A 19,027-nucleotide genomic window follows, 5' to 3' on the forward strand; every position below is an offset into this window, starting at 1 on the left:
TTAACATCAATGAAATGTGTAGGAAAATAGCAGAAGGAAATATAATGTTTAAGTTGACTATTCTCTATGGACCTTGGTTGCAATGGATTTTAAGAAAAACATACAAATTTTCTGATAAAGCTATGCTTAAAAATAACTACAGTCCATAAGTTTCAATATTACTATACTTGAACCAACCAGATCAAAACCAAGTTTGTTTAGAATTATATTATTCTCTTCCAACAGTATGATCACTGATCTTTGCAGTAAAGATGTTAAAAAGTTATTGTGATAAATTTTAATGCTAGGTTACAAAATCTTAGAAAATTTACAGAGTACTTTTTTTTATTCAGTCATACCCAAATGTTTTACCTTATAAGTTTGAAGTCATATTCATATAAAACTTCATACTGTGGCATAAGATTTGTTAGCCATAGATATATGCGGTTATGTTTAATGAAACTGAAATCATAGGTTTGGTACTTCAGCAGCCCTAGTCCCAGGTTTCTTAATACATGCTGTTAGTCACAAGGGCCAAATAAATAAGATTAGTATCAGTTTATTCCCTCTATTGTGGGGAAATAACTCACAGTATATAATAATAATACAGACCTGTGGCCCATAGAATCACCTTTTATATAAAGGCCAGAATTTTATAACAAAATGTTTGTTATACAGAGGCAATTCCATTATTAACCTTATCTGCATTGTGTCATATTTGCATGCCATTTCAGTCTCCATTCTAATTAGAATGCAGTTGAGGCTAAAGCTTATATTACACTTCAATTGATTAAAACAGGGAAGGAGGGAGGTTGCAAACATATGAAAGCAAAAGAAGTTTGTAAGGTTCCTGTTTAATTTCAGAACCAACTATGTTTGGGCAATTCAGAAATAGCCTTTTTCATGAGACAAGCAATGCCTATACCAATTATGAATCTTTTTTTAAAAATTCATTGTGCTGATTCTTCTAGTTACTCCCCACTCTCCCCTTTATCACTTCTTTACCCAATTAGGACTACCATTAGCCTAGCTGGGATCACTATATTCACTTTTTAAAAAACTAAGTAACACTGGCCATCTCTAAGTTTAGTTTGCATTATATTTCTGAAAATGAATAGAGTTCTAATTATAATTTAAAGTAAGAGTTTAAAAATTATCCATAATTTATGTAAGTATGAAACCTATTTTTGAAAAGTCAGATTTTCCCTTCTATTTCTATTTGGCTATAGATTATATCCACTGAAACAAAAAGATTTTTCCTACTTTCTTTATACCCTACTCCTTTTACTGACACTTTCCTATGAGCTGATCCTCTGAATTATTTGGTATCCACAAAGCCCAGAGTGTAAGTACTTTATATAGAAAACTTAGATTATATAGGTTCTCTGTTTTCTTATTTAAAACTATGATTAAATTAATATTATTTTCTTTTTATCAAACTCCACAGTTGACCTATGGTCTGTTGATCCCCATTTCCTGTCAGGTAGCCACCAAGTGCCACAGATTCGTAGAAAGAGCTGTCATTTTTGCTATGCAGAATTAATTTTCTTCCTAGAAATGACATCAATAGCTGGCCTAGAGAAGTAGGATGGTTGTTAATAAAAGGCTTGCATGAGAAAACAGGATGACTGCCATAAAATGAACTCCTTTGTTCTGTTAACAAGTTGTATGGCACTTTCTCCCTAGGAATAAGAGCACTTTATATTAGTGTGTGCAAGACAGTAAAATTGGATAATCTTAAGAAATGACTTTTATTTGATATTGTTATAATATGCATGTTGGTACATTCTTAGATTCCTTACTATAATTGCAGTGATTTCCTTAAGTGCATGAGTTCCTTTCTCTAGGTCTTATTAGTTTCTACAAATGCCCTATAATTACATGTTAAGGTCTCAACCTGTTGCAATTGATGGGTATGATTTGGATCCCATTTCAAAAAAACAACTGTGTTAAATAAACAGTTATAAGACAATTCTGGAAATGTGAATTCTGCATGGATATTTGGTGATATTGAGGACTTACTTCAGGTGTGATAATGGTATTATGGATTTTTTTTTTGAGAGAAGAGTCTTTTAGAGATACATATTTAAATATTTACATGTGAAATGATATGTTATGTGGGTTTTGCTTCAAAATCATCAGAGTAGAGTACAGTAAGTAAGAGGATAGGAATATAGATGAAACAGGATCAGCCCCAGTATTATTGATAATTGTTGACACTGGGTGGTGGTTATATAAAGTTTATTATGTTGTTCTCTTTTGTATATGTATAATTGAAATTGTCCATAATAAAAAGTTTCAGAAAATAAGGCCCTCTTTCAACTAGTTTTATTTGGTTTAGGTTCAAGACTGTATAACAGTTAAGTAATAATTTTTTCTAGATTCACTTTAATCCTTTCACAAATGAAGAAATTATTATAACATTCCTCTTTTTATAAGGATATTATCTCAGTTATTTTTCTTATCAATGCTTCCAGGAATATATTCTGTACTTGTGGCTCTGATGGCTGGCAAGGCAGAAGTGAGATATAATCCTGCTGTTATACAACCCCCAGTGATAGCTGAGTTCATCCGAGAGCTTGGATTTGGAGCCACTATGATAGAAAATGCTGGTGAAGGAGATGGTGTTTTGGAACTTGTTGTAAGTAATCATTTTTGTGTAATTAATAAAATTTCCAGGAAAAACTCGGGGGAAAGATTCCAAAAATAGTTCCGAAGTTATTTAAGGGTTGGGAAAATAAAGCATAAAAGGAAAATTAAGGAAACTGGAAAATAGAAGGATAAGATATGACTTAATGGTGGCCTTTAAGCCTGGAATATAAGAGATAATCATATGTTTATTAAGAACCAACAAAGAAGAATTAGGTTTGAATAAATAAATAAAAACCGACTTTTAAAATATAGTATGATCCTATCAGCATAGAAAAGAAAAGATTCAGATGCATTGAAGACTGAAATTTTGTAAATGAAGTCAAAAAACCAGGTGGAAAGCATATTGGTTTACAATGGTCATTTTCTCCAATCCAGCAAATTGAGTTTTATTTGTATACCTTAAACAATTAAAACAAAAAATTTAACCCTGTACCAAAATTAGTATCAGCTCAATCAAAAATTTGAATATAAAAAATAAAACCATGAAATTACAAGAAGTATTTAGTGCCCTTTTCCCAGTATTTTAGTATAAAAACTTCAGACATCAAGAAAATCTAAAGAATTGTACAATGGACACCCTTGTACACACCACCTAGATTCTCTATTAACATTTTAGTGTATTTGTTTTACTATACATAAGTCTGTTGTGTGAATAATTTTAGATTCATAAAGTTGCAAAACTAGTAGGGAATATCTGTGAATCTTTAAAAACCAATTTTTTTAATGTTTATTTTTAAGAGAGAGAGAGAGACAGAGCACAAGTTGGGGAGGGGCAGAGAGAGAGGGAGACACAGAATCTGAAGCAGGCTCCAGGCTCCGAGCTGTCAGCACAGAGCCTGATACGGGGCTCGAGCCCACAAACTGTGAGATCATGACCTGAACCGAAGTCAGACGCTTAACCAACTGAGCTACCCAGGCACCCCTATCTATGAAGCTTTTCCCAGCTTTTCTCAGTAATAACATCTGATCTATCACTTAAAAAATAATATCAGAGTGGAAATGGCCTTTCTAAATATCATACAAACCCAAAAAGAAATGATAGATAAATTCATGTACATAAAAATTTCTTTTTGGATGGAAAAACGCCATAAATGAAGTCAAAAAACAGGTAAAAAAGTTTATTTCTTATCATAGATGAAGGTTAATTTTCTTAATATACAAAGAACTGTTGTAAATCAATAAGAACCAGCAACTCAAAAGAGAGATGGTAAAGGATATGAACTGACAGTTCACAGACAGTCCAAAACATTACCACTTTAAACACATGAAAATATCTTCACCCTCACTTGTTATAAGAATAAAGCAAATTAAACCTGCATTGAAATGCCCTTTTTCATCTATTAGATTGGTAAATATAAAAAACAATTTTGTTAACATTGTGTTATCTCTCATATATTGCTGGTGGAGGGTCAACTGATACAAGCTCTCAACAGGGGAATTTGGCAATATTTATCAAAAGGAAAATTGTACATATCCTTTGCCTTTTATACTCATAGGAAGTTATCCTACAGACATAGTTCCATATGTATGAAATGACATGTGTGCAAGGATGTTCATTTATAGTATTTTTTTTAGAGAGAGTACAAGAGGGGGAGATGGGGAGGGGGCAAAGGGAGACAGACAGAGGAAGAAAGAATGTCAAGCAGTCTCCACGCTCAGTGAGGAGCCCAATGGGACGCTTGATCCTGTGACCCTGGGATCATGACCTGAGCCTAAATCAAGACTTGGACACTCAACCGACTGAGCCACTCAGGTGCCCCAAGACTTAATTAATTAATTAATTAATTTTTTAGAGCAAGAGACAGAGAGTGGTAGTGGGGTAGTGGGCCAGAGGGAGAGAGAGAGAGAGAAAGAGCGGGGTGGGGGGAGGGAGGGAAGGAGAGGGAGAATCTTAAGCAGGTTCCACGTTCAGTGCAGAGCCCGAAGCAGGGCTTAATCCTATGACCCTGGGATCATGACCTGAGATGAAATCAAGAGTTGGGTGCTCAACCAACTGAGCCACCCAAGCACCCCCTGTTTTTTTAATATGGCAAAAGATAGGAAAAACCTAAATGTCAATCACTGGGGACTAGATACATAAATTATGATATGTCCATGCAGTGAGATATGAAGCAGCTATTAAAAAGAATGGGTAGATTTTTATTTTTTATTTATTAAAAAATTTTTTTAAACATGAAATTTATTGTCAAATTGGTTTCCATACAACACCCAGTGCTCATCCCAACTGGTGCCCTCCTCAGTACCCATCACCCACCCTCCTCTCCCTCGCACCCCCCATCAGCCCTCAGTTTGTTCTCAGTTTTTAAGTCTCTTATATTTTGGCTTCCTCCCTCTCTAACCTTTTTTTTTTTCCTTCCCCTCCCCCATGGTCTTCTGTTAAGTTTCTCAGAATCCACATAAGAGTGAAACCATATGGTATCTGTCTTTCTCTGTATGACTTACTTCACTTAGCATAACACTCTAGTTCCATCCACGTTGCCACAAAAGGCCATATTTCATTCTTTCTCATTTCCACGTAGTATTCCATTATGTATATAAACCACAATTTCTTTATCCATTCATCAGTTGATGGACATTTAGGCTCTTTCCATGATTTGGCTATTGTTGAAAGTGCTGCTATAAACATTGGGATACAAGTGCCCCTATGCATCAGCACTCCTGTATCACTTGGATAAATTCCTAGCAGTGCTATTGCTGGGTCACACGGTAGATCTATTTTGAATTTTTTGAGGAACCTCCACACTGTTTTCCAGAGTGGCTGCACCAGTTTGCATTCCCACCAACAGTGCAAGGGGGTTCCCGTTTCTCCACATCCTCTCCAGCATCTATAGTCTCCTGATTTGTTCCTTTTAGCCACTCTGACTGGCATGAAGCGGTATCTGAGTGTGGTTTTGATTTGTATTTCCCTGATGGGGAGTGACGTTGAGCATCTTTTCATGTGCCTGTTGGCCATCTGGATGTCTTTTTTTTTTTTTTTTTTTATATGAAGTTTATTGACAAATTGGTTTCCATACACCCTAAATGTCCATCAACTGATGAATGGATAAAGAAATTGTGGTTTATATACACAATGGAATACTACGTGGCAATGGATGTCTTCTTTAGAGAAGTGTCTATTCATGTCTTCTGCCCATTTCTTCACTGGATTATTTGTTTTTTGGGTGTGCAGTTTGGTGAGCTCTTTATAGGTTTTGGATACCAGCCCTTTGTCCTATATGTCATTTGCAAATACCTTTTCCCATTCCATTGGTTGCCTTTTAGTTTTGTTGATTGTTACCTTTGCTGTGCAGAAGCTCTTTATCTTCATGAGGTCCCAGTAGTTCATTTTTGCTTTTAATTCCCTTGCCTTTGGGGATGTGTCAAGTAAGAAATTGCTACGGCTGAGGTCAGAGAGGTCTTTTCCTGCTTCCTCCTCTAGGGTTTTGATGGTTTCCTGTCTCACATTCAGGTCCTTCATCCATTTTGAGTTTGTTTTTGTGAATGGTGTAAGAAAGTGGTCTAGTTTCATCCTTCTGCATGTTGCTGTCCAGTTCTCCCAGCACCATTTGTTAAAGAGACTGTCTTTTATCCATTGGATATTCTTTCCTGCTGTGTCAAAGATTAGTTGGCCATACTTTTGTGGGTCTACTTCTGGGGTTTCTATTCTATTCCATTGGTCTATGTGTCTGTATTTGTGCCAATACCATGCTGTCTTGATGACTACAGCTTTGTAGTAGAGGCTAAATCTGGGATTGTGATGCCTCCCGCTTTGATCGTCTTCTTCAAAATTACTTTGGCTATGCGGGGTCTTTTGTGTTTCCATACAAATTTTAGGATTGCTTGTTCTAGCTTCGAGAAGAATGCTGGTGCAATTTTGATTGGGATTGCATTGAATGTGTAGATAGCTTTGGGTAGTATTAACATTTTAAATTTAAAAATTTTAAATATTTAAAATTTTTAAAAGATTTTATTAAAAAAATTTTTTTTAACGTTTATTTATTTTTGAGACAGAGAGAGACAGAGCATGAATGGGGGAGGGTCAGAGAGAGGGAGACACAGAATCTGAAACAGGCTCCAGGCTCTGAGCTGTCAGCACAGAGCCTGACGCGGGACTCGAACTTATGGACCACAAGATCATGACCTGAGCTGAAGTCGGCCGCTTAACTGACTGAGCCACCCAGGCTCCCCTGAAAGATTTTATTTTTAATTAATCTCTATACCCAACACGGGGTTTGAACCCACAATCCCGAGATCAAGAGCTGCATACTTCACCAACTGATCCAGGCAGGCACCCCCATGGGCTTTTATTTTTTAAAGACTTCTGACAATTAATAGCTTTATTGAAATACTATTCACATACTATAAAACTCATGCTTTAAGTGTACGATTCAGTGTTTTTTAAAAAAAAATTTTATGTTTATTCATTTTGGAGAGAGAGACAGAGTGTGAGCCGGGGAGGGGCAGAGAGAGAGGGAGATGCAGAATCCGAAGCAGGCTCCAGGCTCTGAGCTGTCAGCATGGAGCCTGATGTGGGGCTCGAACTCACAAACTATGAGATCATGACCTGAGCTGAAGTCAGATGCTTAACTGACTGAGCCCCCCAGGTTCCCCTAATTCAGTAGTTTTTGTATATCCACAGAGTTGCAATTGTCACTGTATGTAATTTTAAAACATTTTTGTCAACCCAAAAAAGAAACCTCATGTCACTCTTCATTCTTAATATTAAGCATTTGAGTCTTCTTTCTTTTTCTCCTTGTTCAGTCTAGCCAAATTTTGTCAATTTTGTCAGCCTTTTCAACGTTTATTTATTTTTGGGACAAAGAGAGACAGAGCATGAACGGGGGAGGGGCAGAGAGAGAGGGAGACACAGCATCGGAAACAGGCTCCAGGCTCTGAGTCATCAGCCCAGAGCCCGACGCGGGGCTCGAACTCACAGACCGCGAGATCGTGACCTGGCTGAAGTCGGACGCTTAACCGACTGCGCCACCCAGGCGCCCCATTGTCAGCCTTTTCAGACAAACAATTTTTGGTTTTGTTAATTTTCTCTGTTCTCTCTTTTGTGAATTTCCACTTTCATTTTTAATTTTCTTCCCTTTGCTTGCTTTACGTTTAGTTTGCTCTTCTTGTCTAGTTCCTTAAGGTGGAAGGTTAGGTCATTTATTTGAGATTTTATTATTATTTTTTTTAATTTTTTTTTCAACGTTTTTATTTATTTTTGGGACAGAGAGAGAGCATGAACGGGGGAGGGGCAGAGAGAGAGGGAGACACAGAATCGGAAACAGGCTCCAGGCTCTGAGCCATCAGCCCAGAGCCTGACGCGGGGCTTGAACCCATGGACCGCAAGATCGTGACCTGGCTGAAGTCGGACGCCCAACCGACTGCGCCACCCAGGCGCCCCAAGATTTTATTTTTTAATATTGGCATTTACAACTACACATTTCCCTCTAAGTAATGCTTTCATTTCAGGTATTATCCTTTTTAATCCAGACTGTCCATTGGGCCTTTTCAATAATCTCTCTCTCTTTATTGATATTATTTTTGGTTAGACATTGTTCTCATATTTTCCTTTAATTCTTTAGACATGGGTTGTTTTTTTTTTTTTTTAGTTCATTGAATATATTTTCAGTACCTGATTTAACATCTTTGTCTAGTAAGTCCAATGTCTGGGCTTCCTTAGAGACAATTTCTGTTGATTGCTTTTTTCCCTTTATATGGACCGTACTTTCTTGTTTCATCACATGTCTCACAATTATTTGTTGGAAATATGTAGCAACTCTGGAAATAAAGTTATTTTCCACTCCTTAGGGTTTGTTGTTGTTGCTACTTGCCATTGTTATTGTTTAGTGATGTTTATGAAATAATTCTATAAAATTTATATTCTTTGTTAATGTGTGGCCACTGAAGTTTCTGCTTGATTAGCTCAGTGGTCAGCTAATGATTGGACAGAGATTTACTTAAATACTTGGAACCAATAAATCTCCCAGTTTTTGCTGAGGATCTCTGTGCATGCCTTCAACACCAAGCTATGCAGTTGTCAATTGCCTTAGTCTTTACTTCCTGCTTCTACAGAGTCTACTGGTCAGCCTGAGGTGAGAGGTTAGGGCCTTTTAGGTCTGAGTATGCATAATCTTGGACATGTACAACCCTATGCGTGTGAATGAATGGCCTTCTAGATTTTTAGAATATGTTGGAGTTCTTATGTATATCTTGCTTCCCAGTTTTTCCTTTTTAGGCTTTTTGGTTAGCCTATTGTTTGCTCCAACTGTTATCCCTTGCCTTAGGTAGCCACAAGATTAATAATTACCTTGAATTGTTTTTGACAAATTCTCCCAGGGAATTCGCTGAGCTCCAGTCAGGGCAAACACAGACATCTTTGCAAGTGGGATATTTCAGAGAACCATCAGTGAGATCATATAATAACAGTTCCCTAGTAATGAGGCTTTGAAGGAGCTCCAACCATTTTCTGCTCTTTCTGGTGGCTTCCCTGATGCTGTTTTTCACCATCACTGTGGGCTGCTGGTCTTCATGGCCACTACAGAGCTGGAGGGGAGGAGATGAGAAGAAGGAAAATTATAATATATATAATAGCACATAGCTTGCTGTTTCACTGGGTTTCATCTGATTCTCTTGAATAAATGCTTCCTGTATTGCTGAAAGCTTTTATGTAATTTCAGTTTCCGAAAAAGTTTGTTGTTTTTTTCCAGTTTTCTTATTGCTTTTATGGAGGGGAGAATTTTCAAAGATCTTTACCATTACTGGTATTCTTTCAGTACATATTCTTGAATAAATGCTTTGTAATTTGTTATACTCTTTAGTTATTTACCTGTTATACTCTTTAGTTATTTACCAGAGTCTTTAAATGGTTGTTTTTTGAAGCTTTTGTCCAATTTTATCATTGCTTTTTGGGAAAAGGATTTGCTGAGCTCCACACACGGTCATTCCAGAAGTTCTGCTACTCCATTTTAGAATTTAATACCCAGCTGAACTGTAACCTCACCTAAGACATAAGGCAAAATGCATTTTTAGACAAAGGTATAACACTTTTGTCATCCATTAACCTTCACTAAAAGTAATACTAATGGCTAAAAAATCTATAGGGAAGCATGACATTTAATACAAGAATCAATAGATGTCAAATCCTCTATCACTAGTGACAGGAGGAGGGAGACTTAGTGAGATCCTTTTCTGTTTAACCTGTTGCAGCTGGGACCATATCTTTGTTCAATGTAATTTTATATAAAAATAGCATTCTAATACAATTTTCTTTTTTTTTTAATTTTTTTTCAAGGTTTTTTATTTATTTTTGGGACAGAGAGAGACAGAGCATGAACGGGGGAGGGGCAGAGAGAGAGGGAGACACAGAATCGGAAACAGGCTCCAGGCTCCGAGCCATCAGCCCAGAGCCTGACACGGGGCTCAAACTCACGGACCGCGAGATCGTGACCTGGCTGAAGTCGGACGCTTAACCGACTGCGCCACCCAGGCGCCCCTACAATTTTCTAAAGTATATTAATAGTGCAGATAAGATCTTGTGTGTTAATCCCATGTTACAATTCATGTTTAATAGAGGAAAAAGTAGATTTCTGAATAACAAAACCTTTGTCTTTAACAGGTGAGAGGAATGACATGTGCCTCCTGTGTACATAAAATAGAGTCTATCCTCACAAAACACAGAGGGATCTTCTACTGTTCTGTGGCCTTGGCAACCAACAAAGCACATATTAAGTATGACCCAGAAATTATTGGTCCCAGGGATATTATCCATACAGTTGAAGTAAGTGTTAAGACTTTGCATTTCTGTGTTCTTACCTATTCAGTCAGCCCTCTGTTGAATCACTTCTGGTTTGTATCAGATAGAAACAGTGAACAAGATCTGGCCCCTTTGATTACTCTCAATAACATCTGTCTCAAATTTAATGTGTGTTTATACCCTTTTTTTTTCCTTGGTCTTTGTCAGGAAGAGTTAGGCAAAGGCATGTTGGCACTATTAATCAGGAGCAGACTGAAGGTAGAATCACAAATCATTTAAAAATATTTAGAAAATGGAAGTAAAGTACAATTTGTTGTAAGATTAATTAATCACTAAGAAAGCAAAGCAACATGCTACATGCTTTGTTGTTTGTTAGGTCAAAGCAAATGATGTATTTTTTAAAAAATTTGAGTATAGTTGTCACAATGATGTTACATTAAGGTATACAACATAGTGATTCAACAACTCCATAGTTATGCTGTGCTCACCACAAGTGTAGCTACCACCTGTCACCATACAATGTTATTGCAATACCATTGACAGTATTCCCTATACTGTGCCTTTTATTCCCATGACTTACTCATTCCATAACTGGAAGCCTATATCTCCCACTCCTCTTCACCCATTTTACCCATCTCCCACCTACCTCCCCTCTGGCAACCATCAGATTGCTCTCTGTATTAATAAGTCTGATTCTCCTTGCAAATGATGTATTTTTAAGTTAAAGTAAGACATTTAAAAGACCAAACTCTTGTCTTGGTAGCAAATTTATCCTGTGTTCTTCAATAAATCTTAAGTGGGTAGTAGTACATGTGAGAGTGCCTTAAAAACTTTAATGTGGTATAGCCTTGGTGTTATCATGATCTGAAGATATTAATAGTTCAGATAAGATCCTATTACTATAGATAATAATACCATTAACATCTTGTGAAGCTAGCATTATCAAGTATCTACTTTGAGCCAGTTTCCAAGATTGCAAAGCTTCAACTCTTAATTTAATTCTCACAACAGTGCTGTCATCTTCATTTTGGTGGTGGAGAAACTCAGGTTGAGAGAAGTTAAGTTACTTGCCCAAAGTCACATAGGTAGTAAGTGTCATAGCTGGGATTTGAGTCTGTTCTTTCTGACCCCAAATTTCATGGTTGCTTTTTTCACTGTGCTACATTTCCAACAAATGTAAGATGACAGCATTTTTCTTAGCAGTTGAAAATATAGTGTATGTTACTGTCTATGCACATATGAGTCTTACTTATGTGTAGTTTTCTTTAATACTTTGTCTTATTCAAGAAAATTTTTGTTCATGTTCTTTTTTTCTGATAGAACAAGAGTAAAGCCAACATATGCAAAGCCTTGAATAATATATTTAATATGGTGCTAGTTTTTGTGGCCTATTATTCAGTTTTCTGTACTTGTTCGGGGGAGGGATGGACAGCTGTCAAAGCTAAAATTTAGAAGAAATGATTAATGTACATCAATACTAGTGGATGACTCTTATCTAAATGTAAGATTTATGATTTTACTATTGAATTCTGTCTTTATTACATCATCAAACACTCTGTCAGCCTGACCACGTAACAGATTCTGCTTTTTTTCTAAAATCACTTAGTGGAGGCTTTATCTTACTTTTTGGTGTAATAAGAATCTCTAGTGAGGGCAACTGCACTTGAGTTAAATCATTAGTTTGAGAGCAGTAGGATAGACATTAACTAGAATTGGGGAAATATTCATTTCTTTGAAGGAAGATTATAAACACAAGTAATTAAGGAAGCACATCTTCATCTTTATATTCCCCAGAGTGCCTTGCACTCAGTAATTGAGTTGAATTGTTCTTAATGACAATACCATGACTTAGAATTTCTCTATATAATATTTATACATTCAGTGAAATAATTGTTTTCTCATGAATTTCCTTAGAGCTTAGGTTTTGAAGCTTCTTTGGTCAAAAAGGATCGGTCAGCAAGCCACCTGGACCATAAACGAGAAATAAGACAGTAAGTGCTTTTGGTGTGTCAGTAAGAAACAAGTGCTTTTGGTGTGTCAGTGAAAAACAGATTTTGACTCCTTGTTATAAATTTAACATCCTGTTGGCATGTTAGTTTTTACAGTGGCATCCTTATGTCGGGTGGAGTGGTCACAATTTGTATTTCTCTGTACTATGTAGACTCTTTAACCATAAGCTACTTATTCAAATGATTTTTCTTTTCTACGTGAGGTGGAGACGGTCCTTCCTTGTGAGCCTCTTTTTCTGTATTCCTGTCATGGGGCTGATGATATATATGATGGTTATGGACCACCATCTTGCAACTCTTCACCATAATCAGAGCATGAGTCAAGAAGAAATGATCAACATTCATTCTTCTTCTATGTTCCTGGAGCGCCAGATCCTGCCAGGACTGTCCATTATGAATTTGCTATCCTTTTTGTTGTGTGTACCTGTACAGGCAAGTGAAATGTTAGCAAAGATGTATGTTAATAATGTAAAACAGCAAAATGTGACAGGAAAGGCTATTTTCAGTTGCAAAACAGGTATTAGTCAGAAGTTGGATCATTTTATGCTGTGGATGCTTTATAAAAATAATCTTAAATTGAGTGCTTAAAGTAGATAATAAATTCCATTTAACTCTTAAGGGTACTATTTAATGGCAAAGCAGAGAATAAGAGCTCAATTCATATTTAGATATGAATTTAGCATTCATATCTGCTATTGTATATAATTGTATATTTAAAGCTATAATAGATTATATTTTATTTATCTATATTTGCACTTAATATTCCATATTAAATATATTAAAATTAATTATATTCACATTAGTATATTAAATGTTACTTAATTATTAATTATATAAACTAAAATAATGGTGGCAATTATAATATTATGTTATTATTTTTATTATTTCTCCCTAGCACTGAAGTTCATTATTTTCTGTATGTTTTCAACTCTTCTTTTGAGATAAACTTTTACTGTAGAACACTTCTATCTAATAAATCTATTCCTTTTTCTGATTCTTATAAAAAGTTATGATGATTTTAAGAAAATCCTAGTGTGTTTCTCTATACTAATGAAAAATAAGCTTCTCAGTTATGTATACCAATGAAAACAGCCAGCAGTTCCAGTAGCTTGTGATATACACTTAGGTTGAATTTTGGATAGGGGGAACAGAGTTTTCCATAAAAAACCCTTGTCAAAAAATGTAATTTTTTTCTTAGTTCTTTTTTTTTTCTTAGTTCTCGTTTTTGCTAGCATCTAAAAGAATAATCCAAGGATTATCTTTCTTTATATTATGGAATATCCATTGGATCATAGAGGACAGCTGCCAAGAGCTTCTACAGCAATTTGAATCCCTACATGCACATACCTGCTAAAATACGGACACTATTGTTTCAGCTTAAAATCTTTCCTTAGTGTTGCTGGATTAGATAAAAGTCAAAGGAAATGAACATTATTACTGTATCTTTGTTACTGAGATAAACATTTGGATTTCAGCATTTTTTTAAAAAGCAGTAATTATTGTTTCTGTATTACAGTTTTTTGGAGGCTGGTACTTCTACATTCAGGCGTATAGAGCCCTGAAGCATAAAACTGCAAATATGGATGTACTGATTGTGCTGGCAACCACCATTGCATTTGCCTACTCTTTGGTTATTCTTCTGGTTGCAATGTATGAAAGAGCCAAAGTAAACCCTATTACTTTCTTTGACACACCTCCTATGCTATTTGTCTTTATTGCACTAGGCCGGTGGCTGGAACATATAGCAAAGGTAAAGTAAGAACGGGTGACGTTTGTTAAAATCTTGGGTAGATAAATGATTGTAATATTTTCGAGTCCAATTATTGGAAATATGCATTGATTTATATAGTTAACAAAAGAAGTACTTCTGTTTTGGTAATATTTTAAGTTAAATTTTCCTTTAGAAGATTTACCAAATTAATGGAATTAATACTGTAGATAGTATAGTACATCCATGTTCATTTAAACATGAGATTTAAACAGAGAGACATTTGATAAATATTTATTTATATCATATTGTTAATGGGAAAATTGATGTGACCACAGGATTTAAAATAATGATGGAAAGAATATTCACCCATAATCCCATACTATAATGGAAATTACTTTCTAATTCTGCTCGAGATACCTTTATATTTTAGAGTGGCAAACATAGTGTACATACCAGTTTGTATCCTTAACATTATACAGCTTTTTCCCCATTTTGCAGTCTAGATAATTATTTGGTATTTTCTGAATCATACTCTGGCAAATCATTGTGCTGTCACTCAACTAAACCATTCCTGTTTTGTTCTCAATTAGACTGTTTCCAGTTTTAAATTTTAGATAATCTTGCATTAAACATATTCATGTTTAATAGTAATTTCTATTGAATTAGTATCTTAGGATAAATTATAAAGTATATGAGTAAAGAGCATAAATCTTTTTATGGCTCATGCGACAAGTTGTAACAATTTTTTTTATCAACAAGAGTACATTAGTAAAGTAGTTTTACTACAACTTCATTGGCATTAACTCCTGTATAAATTCTTGCTAAATTAGTATGCATTAAATGGTATCATAGAGTTGCTTTCTTTTGCATTTCTTCCATTAATAGCAAGGATAAACATTTTTCCACATATCAGGTATTTAATTTCTTCTTACATGAATTTCCTAATCATGTCCTTTGCTCATGTAACTGAGTTCTTGATGCTTTTCTTATTAAGTTACATTATTTATTTATAAATTATGCCTAATAATATATTTTATATTTTGTATACTTAATATTTTTGAAGTGAAATATTTTCTAATTTTAACTGATTAATATTCCTAAAATTATCTCTTGGGTAAATGTTAAGTATTATATCTTTATTTTAGGTAAAACCTGAGATTTTTCTTCCTTAGCATTGTTAACATGTTTGTTTTTTATTTATAGGGCAAAACATCAGAGGCTCTTGCCAAGCTAATTTCACTACAAGCTACAGAAGCAACTATTGTAACTCTTGACTCTGATAATATTCTCTTAAGGTATTTATTTTCATTCTTCCCCCTTCTCTCTTTAACTTCTTACAAAAAATATCAAATATACCCAGAAGTAGAAGAGTATAATGAACTCACCTAATCTATCTCCCAGATTTGAGTTATTCACATTTGGCCAGACTTCATCTAAATATCTTTCTGTTGTTGCAGTAGTATTTTAAATTCCAGTCATATTGTTTTACTGCTAAATATTCCTAAAAAAGGACATATTCTCATGTATCTAACTACCATATTGCATTTATCAAAATGAACAATACCTTAATACCATCTCTTATACAGTCTATATTCACATTTCTCTTGTTGTCTCCCAAAAGTTGAAAGTTTCTTTGTTTGAAATAAAAATCAAACAAGTTCTACATGTTGATGCATTTGACTAACACGTTTCTTTTAATCTAAAACAGCTCTTCCATCTTGTTCTCCCTCCTCCCTCTCTACCACCCTCCTACTCCCACCTACCACCCCCTCAACCCCCGCCATGCAATTAACTTATTAGAGAAGAATCCATCAATGTGATGTCCTGCAGAATATCACACAATCTGAATTTAACTCTTTGCTTCCTTGTGTTGTCATCTAACTTGTTCTCTAACTCCTATGTTATCTGTAAACTGGAAGTTAGAGCTAAAGGCTTGATAAGATTTCAGTCTTTTTTTTTTTAAGATTTCATTCTTTTGTATTTCTCATTTGTATATTCATAAAACTATGTAGGCAAATTTACACAATAAATAAATTGTTTACTTAACTAAAACCCATCACATTATTTTCTAAAGCTTTCATTTATTCATTCAGTGACTATTCAACAAACATATAGGGTACCTATTTTGTGCCAGATACTGAACTATTCCCCAACAGTGAACAGGACTAACATTGTAGCTCCTAGCTTAAATGTTAGTTCTAGTTTCCATTGGTAGCAGTTCCGGAGCTACAAGCTTGACATTAACCAACAAGCTTGCATGGAAAGATCAGGGTGAGAAACATATTTTCCCAATGCTTTTTATTTTTTTTTTAATATTTTTTAAAGTTTTAATTATTTATTTTGAGAGAGAGGGTGGAGGAAGGGGCAGAGAGAGAGAGAGAGAGAGGGAGAGAGAGAGTCTCAAGCAGGCTCCACACTCAGCACAGAGCCCGATGCAGTGCTCAATCTCACGAGCATAAGATCACGACCTGAGCCGATATCAAGAGTCAGCCGCTTAACTGACTGAACCACCCAGGCACCCCTCAATGCTTTTTATTTTAACTCATATGCAGTGAAGAACAAGTGGATGTGGAACTTGTACAACGTGGAGACATCATTAAAGTGGTTCCAGGAGGCAAATTTCCAGTGGATGGTCGTGTAATTGAAGGACATTCTATGGTAGATGAGTCCCTTATCACAGGTATGTTCTTTCAGAGGATCATGACATGAAAGTAAAATGAATCCAAAGTGATAATGAAAAATAGGAATAAAAAGTGGAGAGCTTTTTTGTAGAAACTATGGAATGAGTAAATAATGAGCAAAGAGAACGTGAATTCTTTTTAAGACTGTATTAAATCAATTTCTGCAGATTTACTTTGTGTTTTTAGTTATGCTACTGAAAGCTTTTTTAATTTTTTTTTTTTCAACGTTTATTTATTTTTGGGACAGAGAGAGACAGAGCATGAACGGGGGAGGGGCAGAGAGAGAGGGAGACACAGAATCGGAAACAGGCTCCAGGCTCTGAGCCATCAGCCCAGAGCCCGATGCGGGGCTCGAACTCACGGACCGCGAGATTGTGACCTGGCTGAAGTCGGACGCTTAACCGACTGCGCCACCCAGGCGCCCCTACTGAAAGCTTTTTTAACTGAGGATTGTTTATTACTAGAATGTGTAGCCAAAGGAAGTTTTCTCATTCTGATGTAGAGCGCAAGAGACTTTGGCAGATTTTCCTGAGCAAATAACCTATTTTGTTTTCCTTCCCTAAAGACTGGTCTGGTCTGAGCTGGCATATGACTCCAGGTTTTCCACCTCAGGGTCTGCTCTAAGAAAGGAGGCCTTGGAGTAGTTTTAGAGATCTTAGCTAACTAAGGCTGATCCAGAACAGAACCAAAATAATACCTTAACCCTCAGGATGACTCCAGAAGAGGCTCAGCTTATGGACTATGAGGAAATAATTTTAGGACTCTGTGTTTCTCAATAGGGTGCTATTGCCAATTCAGATGGGACAATTGTTAGTTCTGGGGAACTGCTTACACATTGTAATATACTTAGTATCCCTGACCCTGGCCCACTAAATTGGAGTAGCAGCACCACATGCTCCACCGGGAGTTATTACAAACAAGAACTCCCACATTTCTAAGTGCTCCTTGGGAACATTTAGAAAACCAATGATCTAAGGCTAGGGTGGAGCTTTAAAAATGTCTGCCTATAAGACATTGTCTTTAGACATGTCTGCCTAAAAACCTTAATAGGCTTTTCCAGTTTAAGATATATATCCCTGGGTTTGGCTCAGAACTGACATAAGGAAAAAGGGAGGGCAACTTTCACCTAGGCATTTGTCCAGATTCTATTTCATGAAGTAAGCATCACTTTTCTACATATTTTTTGACAATTAATGAATAACAGCATGTTTCAAGATAGTATTTATTAATGTTCCCTAAATCTAAATCTGTCTTTACTCCTTTATACAGGGGAGGCAATGCCAGTGGCTAAGAAATCTGGCAGCACAGTGATTGCTGGTTCCATTAACCAGAATGGGTCACTACTTATCCGTGCAACCCATGTTGGAGCTGACACAACACTTTCTCAAATTGTCAAACTTGTGGAAGAGGCACAAACATCAAAGGTAACTTAACTCCCTAGGAGAAACTGAAAGAATTTTTTTTTAAAGAGTGCTCAGTATAATCCTGATCTAGTTTTTTATATTTTCATTTGATTAACTCTAGTTGCATTAATATGGAGTTTATTTAAATATTTGTGTGTAATACCAAATAATACTCTATTACAAAAAAGAGACCTTGATACATGTGTTGTTGTTATTGTTGTTGTTGTTATCATTCTAGGCTCCTATCCAGCAGTTTGCAGACAAACTCAGTGGCTACTTTGTTCCTTTTATTGTTGTCATTTCCATTGCTACCCTCTTGGTTTGGATTATAATTGGATTTCTGAATTTTGAAATTGTGGAAACCTACTTTCCTGTAAGTGACTTGTAAAAACTCTTTACCATATGGAAAAAACAGTTGGTGAATCTTTTGCATAAACTGTTAGTTGGAAAATAATTTTATAATTACTAGTAACTTTAAGGGCCTGAAGTGGGAGGATAATAACAATAACATTTGCATTTCTAGTACTGAACTTTTATATTTTATACTAGTCTCATTACAAACATGACTTTGCTTACTTGAAGGACTATAGATGTATTGAGAAAAGACTTGGGATCTCAGCTCTGTTTCCAATATATCATCCAATATATCCTCTTATTTTAACTTTCACAACAAATGCAAGTTATGCACGATGGGTGTTATTAGAATCTCATTTTATAGATGAGGAAACTGAACATCAGTGTGATCTTAAGTCAACTTAATTTCTCTCTGAACCTCAGTTTCATCATCTATAAAGTGAGATTCTAATAACACCCATCCTTGCATAACTTGCAGTTGTTGTTAAAGTTTGATAAGAGGATATATT

At 35.6% G+C, this 19,027-nt stretch overlaps 1 protein-coding gene across 3 annotated transcripts in view; it reads left to right on the forward strand.

Annotated features, from left to right (window-relative positions):
• ATP7A (ATPase copper transporting alpha) overlaps positions 1-19,027 on the forward strand; it is a 194,296-nt gene that overhangs the window by 133,218 nt on the left and 42,051 nt on the right. For all 3 annotated transcript variants that reach the window (XM_047076262.1, XM_047076260.1, XM_047076261.1), the window contains 9 exons: positions 2,457-2,620; positions 10,223-10,384; positions 12,275-12,351; positions 12,573-12,801; positions 13,886-14,119; positions 15,284-15,375; positions 16,633-16,760; positions 18,031-18,185; positions 18,403-18,537. In XM_047076262.1, the coding sequence (XP_046932218.1) occupies positions 2,457-2,620; positions 10,223-10,384; positions 12,275-12,351; positions 12,573-12,801; positions 13,886-14,119; positions 15,284-15,375; positions 16,633-16,760; positions 18,031-18,185; positions 18,403-18,537 (1,376 nt within the window). The remainder of the gene's footprint in view (positions 1-2,456; positions 2,621-10,222; positions 10,385-12,274; positions 12,352-12,572; positions 12,802-13,885; positions 14,120-15,283; positions 15,376-16,632; positions 16,761-18,030; positions 18,186-18,402; positions 18,538-19,027) is intronic.

Source organism: Lynx rufus, unplaced genomic scaffold, assembly GCF_022079265.1.
Source record: "Lynx rufus isolate CCGP_SWC_20201006 ecotype Redwood Valley unplaced genomic scaffold, mLynRuf1.p SCAF_14, whole genome shotgun sequence".
NCBI classification, from domain to species: domain Eukaryota; kingdom Metazoa; phylum Chordata; class Mammalia; order Carnivora; family Felidae; genus Lynx; species Lynx rufus.